The sequence below is a fragment of the Oncorhynchus gorbuscha genome, linkage group LG13, assembly GCF_021184085.1.
Source record: "Oncorhynchus gorbuscha isolate QuinsamMale2020 ecotype Even-year linkage group LG13, OgorEven_v1.0, whole genome shotgun sequence".
NCBI classification, from domain to species: Eukaryota; Metazoa; Chordata; class Actinopteri; order Salmoniformes; family Salmonidae; genus Oncorhynchus; species Oncorhynchus gorbuscha.
Genome location: NC_060185.1, coordinates 60690751 through 60699555, shown reverse-complemented (window position 1 = coordinate 60699555; position 8805 = coordinate 60690751). Strand labels below are relative to the sequence as shown.

Here is an 8805-nt window from a genome sequence, read left to right as displayed (position 1 = left end):
GTTTATAGCCTCACTACTGTTATTTTACAGTTGCTCTTTAATCATTTTTTACTTACTTATTTTTCTTAGCTGCATTGTTGGTTATGGGCTTGTAAGTAAACATTTCACTGTAAGGTCTACACCTGTTGTATTCGGCACATGTGACAAATACGATTTGATATACTGTATATATACTTATTTGTTTTTCCTGGCTTTTAGGCCCCCCACGGCATGGGCCAAGGGGCTTCAGCCACAGTAAGCCCCTGCATTATTCTGGCCCTGACTCCACTGGCTTCCAGTCCAAGCTTGCATCCACTACAAGACCATGGTACTTGCCTATGGAGCAGCGAGAGGAACTGCCCCTCCCTACTTTCAGGCTATGCTCAAACCCAACACCCCAACCCGAGCACTCCGTTCTGCCACCTCTGGTCTCTTGGCCACAGCTCCCCCTCCCTCCTCCCCTCATTTTGTTTGATTGTTTTGTAGTTTGCAGACTGGTTTCTTCAAGAATGTACCTAAAATAATAAAATGTACTGCAAGTTCTTACGTGTAGTGGGCGTGTACACTGAATCGGGGTACATAATTGGCCATGGCCATGATAGACAGCTTTAGGGATCAAATCAGAGGCCCCTAAATGAAAGGTCGTTTTTTGTTTAACGGGTACTATAAAACCAACCACGAGTTGGCGTTGTATGGGAGAATCCATCTTGGAGAGTATTTTCTGATTGTGTGATCACTAAGAGGCTTTAGGGGATTATTTTCCATCTATTCATCTTATTTTGTATTTGTGTAAGTACCATAAGAATAACTATTTTCGTTATTTCGGTGTCAGGTATAAATGTGGCTGTAATATTTGAGTAGTAAAACAGCTCGCATGGCCTTCGCATTACGTAACGGAGTGGTGTGGTTCATGCTAACGGTTTATCCGCGTGATACAGTTACATTGACGATATTTGGTTGTTACATTCAGTCCGTGCAAAAAAAATCTTTTGTTATACCCTCATTCGATGAGTCGATTGCCATGTCTCGCTGTCATTCCGGGAACATTGTCTCCCATACATTTACAAAAAACAATGTTGCCAGCCAAAATGGTGGGGAGTGTAAATTCACTGGCATAGCATAAATGGCGAAGCATGTACGGCGTGTGGGTTACATAACTGTGCAGGTCCTTTGGTAACAATGTTTCATTTTGTGCAGGAAAAGGGGAACCTAACAATTACAAAATGTCTGACACCGAGCAACAGTTTATGGAAACATCAGAAAACGGCCACGAAGGCGAGGATGATTTTAACGGCGCAAAGACAGCCGATGAAACGGAAGAGACCGAAACCCTGAATAAAGGCGAGGAAGAGACCGAAGCCTGCATAGAAGACGAGGCGGCAGTAGAGGGAGAAGATTCGCAAAATGGTGCCACTGAAGGCGAAGGTGGACAGATCAACGCCAGCAAAGGCGAGGAGGATGCAGGGTGAGTACAGAAATGTTTTCGATCTCGGCAGAGTGTTAATGTATTGTATCGCTCCTTTGTTCGGTCTGGCTTTGTTGGCGCCATGTGGGGAGCGAGGGGGGGGGCACTTCCAGCAGCGATTAAATGTAACACAATCGCTGGAGAGGGAGTATCTTTTTGCAGGGCTAGGTTGTTTATTCTGTTTAGGGCACACACCCGACTTTCTGGTCAGATATTTGGGGTTTGATGTCGTTTTGGCCATACAGTAGTAGGACCAGCCGATCTTCAACAATAATGGCCACTGATTTGTGGAGTACTAGATTCAGCCGCGGGGACAATTTTTGTTTTTCGGAGCGGTTGGCAAGTGGGCCAGAACGTAATTACACATTTATGGACTGCAAAAAGGTCAAAACAATTAAATATATTGTAACGACCCTGGGTTTTTAAGCGCGGAAATCGACTCTGCCGCACGAGCATGCTTTTGCGGCACAGTCGATAGCGCGCCGGACCTCGGGCTGCTGTTTCATTACAATATATGTGTGTTGACTAAAACATCATTTCAAACCTTGATTATATTTCTATACGATTATGTTTGGGAATATTTGGGAACAGATGTCTTACATCAATCACTTGAAGCTGGTCTCCTTGTGTTAGTCGTATGTCTAACAATGGAAAATTCACCCACTCAACAAAAAAAGATATGAACATTTTCTCTCAGCATTTGGGGGACAAATAAAACCAACCACAGGCCAGATTCGTCCCACTGGCTGCCAGTTGGGGAACCCTATACTATTGTTCTCCAACACTTTTAGAGCGGTTGTTACCCAACCATCATATTTAGTCAGTTATCCTTTTTTCTTTGCTAGGAAAATGTTTGTTGGAGGACTTAGCTGGGACACAAGTAAGAAAGATCTTAAAGATTATTTCTCTAAATTCGGTGAAGTGACGGACTGCACCATAAAGATGGACCAGCAGACAGGCCGGTCAAGAGGCTTTGGCTTTATTCTATTCAAAGAAGCAGTCAGTGTAGACAAGGTAAGAGAACATGTTTTTGGGGATTGTTACTTTTATCTAAGAACTGTAATGCATATTGAATGTCGGTGTTCCCATGTGGAATATTACAACTTGGCAACATCCCTGCAGTACTACAACTATTTGCTATTCTTCATTCTCTGGCTGCTTTTTCTTCCTCCTTGTCTAGGTTTTGGAACAGAAGGAACACCGACTTGACGGACGACAGATCGACCCCAAGAAGGCCATGGCTATGAAGAAGGAGCCCGTAAAGAAAATCTTTGTTGGTGGCCTCAACCCAGATACAGACAAGGAAGTTATCCAGGAGTACTTTGGAACCTTTGGCGAGGTACAGTATCAACATCTATCTCTGGGGGTAACACTGACTTAGTGGTAAGGTGGTGTTTTAACAGTAATTATTTACCTTTGATCTGCAGATCGAGACAATCGAGCTTCCACAGGACCCAAAGACTGAAAAGAGAAGGGGGTTCGTGTTCATCACGTATAAGGATGAAACTCCTGTCAAAAAAGTGCTAGAAAAGAAATTCCATAACGTCAGTGGAAGCAAGGTAACAATTGTAATGCAGTCAATGCATTGCAGGGTTGTGTGTGTGTGTGCACGGTCTCTTTTTGTACATATGATTGCAGAGTTGTGATTTCCTCCTCCTTTCAAATTAAGCTTTAGATTTCTGTATATAACAAATTCTGTGGTTTCTTCAGGTAACATCTATCCCTCACATTGAAGATCCATGCAGTGGGTGTGGCAAAGGTTTTTCCCATGTCAAACTTAAGTCTTCATGTTACTGATCTGTTCCAGTGTGAGATTAAAATAGCACAGCCCAAAGAGGTGTACCAGCAGCAGCAATATGGCGGCCGTGGCGGTGGTGGCGGTGGAGGTGGTGGAAGAGGCAGGGGCCGTGGAGGTAAGTAATCTACACAAAACACTTTGTGTGGATTTAACCTGACGAAATGGGTTCTAAAGTAGGCTCCTCTCACCCCAGTCCCAAGATCAAAGTGGTTGCTTATATAACTCTGCTCTATGTGCTTCTAATCACTGTAACGTAATCTTCTCAGGTCAGGGCCAGAATTGGAACCAAGGTGGCGGATACAACAACTACTGGAACCAGGGCTATGGGAACCAGGGCTACGGCTACGGTGGACAGCAAGGCTACGGTGGATATGGAGGCTATGGCAACTACGACTACTCCGCTGGATACTATGGCTATGGGGGTGGCTACGACTACAGTAAGCGATAACTACCCAAAAACGCAAATGTGAGAAACTTTGTTGGTCCTTGTCGTACGGAAGACACTCAGTCCCTTTCTTTCTTGTCCTCCAGACCAGGGCAATGCAGGCTATGGGAAAACTCCAAGACGTGGAGGCCACCAGAGTAGCTACAAGCCATACTGATCACATGTAGTGCAGGTATGCATTTTTGCATCATCTATGGTGATATGACAATCTAGCTGTAACCATTTGTGCCCTTTGACTCCAAAATTTCTCCCATCTAGTCTGATCCCATTCAAACGTTTGTTAACGGGGGGGAGTGGGTGGGGAGGGTCTGCAATTCATTAATAATGGTCTCATTCCATGTGCCAACCATTTTAAGATGCATCCCTACAAACACTACTTGATCAATAAGGGTTGAGGTGGTGGTTGACCCAGTATAAGCATTAGGGCCTTTGCGATGGGGTGCTAGGTATGGCAGCTAGGTGTCATGTCCCCTTTGACGTTCTCCCTACTCCGAGTGTTCATTTTTAATAGAAGTACACAACTGTTAAGTCATTCATAAACATCATGGTGTCCATGTGTAATACAAAATGCCATTTGGTTATGCTCAGTAACTGTAAGCACCATGTTTCTCTCTTAAGGTCTTAAGTAAATCAGAAAAAAGAAACCCATGGTCCGGCCACAGCGAACATGGGCTTTGGCTTTTCCTTTGGAGTTGGCAGAAATTTGGACTCATGCTCCATATGTACAGATCAAGTGAGGAACTGGGGAAGCAAATGTCACTTTTCCACCTTTTTATTTTTTATTTTATATGGTTTTGTCCATTTACATTTCCAGAGATGGAAGTGTTATTTTTACTGTACTTTTTGGTACCTTTTTGAATCTAATGTATTGTGTGGTTGTATTTTACATGTCTACTGGATTTGCCAACAAACCGGAGCAGAGCTTTCAGAAGCTTTTGAAATAAAACAATTACCTTTTTTTTGTTATTTCTAGGATTAGTAAAACATTTTCCCGTGCTGAGTGTTTGACGCGAGTTGCATGGCTTCAGATGTGGGGTGAGGTGAAATAAGAGATTTAAAAACTAATCAAAGATTTCATTGTAAGCTTGTCTAGTGAATGCTTGCATTTGGCTAGTAGACAAGGACAACCAGCATTAGTTTTTTGGCTTTTAAGGAGGTCCCCCTTGCTCTTCTCTGTAATTTTTTAAAAAGTGGCTTTACTAGTGTTACATACGATACAGTACAACTGAGCGCAAGCCTGTTAATGTAAGTAGAGGGCCTTCCCTTTCTCTCTGGAAACTCATTCCTCTAGTGTCTTGGGCAAATTGGTAGAAATAAACTTTTGGTTTATATTACACGTGGATCCTTTTGTTATCATTTATAAACCCTCCCCCTAATGCTGTTTTGGTTACTGTTAACTGCTTTGTACTGTTAAATGGATTACTTGTCCTGTCTTGGGGTAAGGTTAAAATCGTGCCATACAGATGGATGCCTCTCTGGGATGCGGTGGCAGATACTTTGCTGGCAGAGGGATAACTGGCTCAGTCAATGGGTTGAAAGCTGTCCTACGTAGCCTCCGCATCATTTTACTTTTCCGAGCTAGCTGATCTTACCCCACTATGGATCTGACGTTAAACTACAGTATTTGGTATGTTTTTATAAGTGGATAAGTCAAGGTAATAACTGTAGTCCTCTGGTAAGTGCACGCCCACCCCATCGTCTGTAATCTACACAGTCATGTGTACAAAGTCACTGTTGCCATGCAATGTTGCAGTTATCAAGATCAGCTGGAAGTGACCTCATCAGTCTGCCTGGGCCGGTGTCCATTTCACATCAAGTAGGCTGTTTACACAGGCAGCCCAATTCTGTTATTTTTCCCACTAATTAATTGGTCAAAAGACCAGTCCCAGATTGTTTCACAGAGCTGATCTGATGGGTGAACACCAATTTAGTGGGGAATAAGATATCAGAATTGAACTGCCTGTGTAAATGCAGCTTAACATACACTTTTCTACTGTATCAGTAGACCTTTGTGACTACTTCTTGATCCAGTAGTTGCTATGTGATTATCTATTTCCACAGGGAAGTATAAATGTGAGGATCACGACTTTTGTGTTTTATAGTAGAAATGTATTGCCTTTCCGTTGCATATGTCACCGTTTCTCTTATCCCTCATGCAGAATCAAAAGCAGTCACTAATTCCACTTCATGAACTGTCACAAAACATTCTTGTGTTGGTAGATCTAGTAGTGTAGTCTTAATGTCTTAACAATTTGGCTTTTTATCCTTAATTGTGGTATGGATCCTTGAGATTGGCTGTGTTGAATAAGTCTGCGTTCCTTCCCTTTTATTTTTCACCATGAGGACTGCAGTTTGTATGAAAAGCAAAATACCCAAGTTCTGGGACCATATCCACAAAGAACCTCAAAGTAGGAATGCTGATATAGGATAAGTTTAGCCTTTTTAGATCATAAATACCATTTCTATGGACAGATCCAAGATGAGCACTTCTACTTTGAGATGATTTGTAGATACGGGCCCCGGTGCTCTGCCCTATGAAATCCAATGTCTGAGAAATGCACTTTTAACGGTTAGTGAAATTTCCTGGAGGAGTACATCACACTACCTCTGACTCCTGATTGTGACCAATTCTTACTGTCTGATGCAATTAAATCTTTCTACAGGTTTGTACAAACCTTAGAAATCTCCACTGTCCAGTTTTTGATGACTGCGCTCCATGTCTGAAAAGGAAAAGTAGAATTGTCAACAGGTCCCTACACACCTGCTTAGGTGGTGTGTAGTATGGATCCTTCAAGACTGTTGTGTAAGTGCCATTGGCCTGGTTCAGAAATGGTCCCCCAACACTTCTGTGTCAGCAGATATAAGGAATCAGGTCAGTGTAAGCTCTCTGAAATTTAAGTTCTGCAAACACGGCATTTCTGGAGGCCAAGTCGACTTGGGTTTAAATGTTTTGTTGAGACTGGGTATCCTGTCTCAAGTATAATAAACGTATACTATACAACTGTAAATGTATTGTACTAAGTCAGGGCTATAGGGTAAGTGTTCCAGTCACCTGTGAGAATGTGGTGTATCCTGTCTGCCACCAAGTCTGTGTCTTCCATACTGAAGCACATGGGAGGTTTAAACTTGATAATGTTCTCCCAGGGGCCGTCTGTACTGACACAGATATACTCCTCTTTCAGTCTGGAAAGGGACACGAGACCAAATGATATTTCTGCTTAAAGGTTCTCTTTTAAAAAATAATGCAAAGATTTATACCAAAATAAGAATAGTGTTAACTCTTCACCGAATTGTGACTGCAGCAAACACTGACACACTTTGATATGATTGTATAGTTGTTGCTTCACAAGGCCTCGCAGCAGTGAATGACCAGTCTGACTACTCATCTGAAAACATCACCCTGCAGCTGGAAGACCCAGAAATGGCTCCCCACACGCCCAAAACCTGTTTGCACCTCGTCTGCCACAAACACTCCCCCTGCAGAGGGCCCATATCAGAGAAATACCAACACTCACTGTCGCATGTCAACGATAAAAGCAATAGCTTTTACGATCACAATGGCCTCAATCTTCACTCAAATGAGGTTCTGGCTCTTTATCCTTTTCTTCACCGATAAGAAAATGGTACAGTATAATAGTGCACTAATATTGTATGCTCAGAGGCAGTACCTACTCTGCTACTTTAGTTGAGTACCCCTTGGGCAAGAGTTTTGGCCTCCAGCACTGGGTGACAACTCGACAAAAAATATATATTTAGAGAAAAAATCTACTGAGACATGCATGTGAAAAGGAAGCGGAACAGTAGTTTTTGTGTGATGTGAGAAACCTTACTGGTCAAGCGCAATGTCTTCATGTTTGGGGTACTGGTGGGCAAGTGTAGTGCTATATCATTGGCCTCTGAACTGTTGGAGACATTACATTATTCTTATCTTAAGCGAATGCCATTGGGGCTGTGCTTCAGGAGGAAGTCATAGGTTGTAGGACATGGTGTCTTACCCTGAGTTGACAAAATAGAAAACAGCTTGTCGGGCAGAGTGGCAGTGAGGTCGGCGGCACACTGAATGATATTGTCATTCAGAAGCTCCATCTGCGTTGTGGCTGCTTGTGTGATGCTGGGATGACAGTGACCCACTCTAGGTGCGTAGGTGCAACAACAATCCAACGTTGTCAAAGTTTCATTACATACACTTACCACTAGGAGGTACTATCATGTTGATTATGTTGTATTACTAATGTTCAAAGGGCTTTGAACTGTGTCCTTTGCTCTCTCAAAATATTATTTGAATACAACATATTTATCAAGCCATGCACGAGCTGCACAGTGACGTGAGCCTACCAGATGGGCTAATTAATTTTATGCTCGTTTTGAGGCAAGCAACACTGAAGCGTGCATGAGAACCCCAGCAGTTCCAGACGACTGTGACCACACTCCATAGCTGATGTAAGATCTTTACAGGTCAACATTGACAAGTCCATGGGGCCAGACGTATTACCAGAACAGGTAACCAGAGCGTGCGCGGACCAACTGGCAAGTGTCTTCACTGACATTTTAAATCTCCCTGACCAAGTATGTAATATATTTTCAAGCAGACCACCATCGTCTCTGTGCCCAAGAACGCCAAGATAACCTTCCTAAATGACTACTGCCCCGTAGAATTCACGTCTGTACCCATGAAGTGCTTTGAAAGGCTGGTCATGGCTCACATCCACACCATCATCCCGGAAACCCTAGATCCACTCCAATTCGCATACTGCCCCTACAGATCCACAGAAGACAAAATCTCTTTCACTCCAAACTGCCCTTTTCCACTGGGACAAAAGAAACGCCTATGTGAGAATGCTGTTCATGCTCATTTCTGTGGACTACAGAAAAAGGAGGACCGAACATACCCCCATTCACATTGACGTGGGTCGTGAGCTTCAAGTTCCTTGGTGTCCACATCACCAGCAAACTATCATGGTCCAAACACACCAACACAAGTCATGAAGAAGGCACAGCTGCACCATCGAGAGCATCCTGACCGGTTGTATCACCGCCTGGTATGGCAACTGCTCAGCATCCGACTGGAAGATGCTACAGAGGGTAGTGCGTATGGCCCAGTACATCACGGGCCAAGCT

The 8805-nt window shown here is 43.3% G+C and overlaps 1 protein-coding gene across 3 annotated transcripts; it reads left to right on the top strand.

Moving 5' to 3' along the window:
- The first annotated feature begins 625 nt into the window (after positions 1-625).
- Positions 626-5021, top strand: LOC123993240 (heterogeneous nuclear ribonucleoprotein A/B-like). 3 transcript variants are annotated; one of them, XM_046295156.1, is made up of 10 exons: positions 626-768; positions 1177-1295; positions 1326-1444; positions 2290-2458; positions 2625-2783; positions 2872-3003; positions 3252-3357; positions 3509-3679; positions 3774-3859; positions 4306-5021. In XM_046295156.1, the coding sequence occupies exons 2-9, from the start codon at positions 1203-1205 to the stop codon at positions 3842-3844; spliced, it is 1020 nt and encodes a 339-aa protein (XP_046151112.1). In that variant the 5' UTR covers positions 626-768; positions 1177-1202; the 3' UTR covers positions 3845-3859; positions 4306-5021. The 3 variants fall into 3 exon arrangements, with proteins under 3 accessions (XP_046151112.1, XP_046151111.1, XP_046151113.1); XM_046295155.1 differs by having other exon boundaries at positions 1177-1444; XM_046295157.1 differs by lacking the exon at positions 3774-3859 and having other exon boundaries at positions 1177-1444.
- Positions 5022-8805: the final 3784 nt, after the last annotated feature.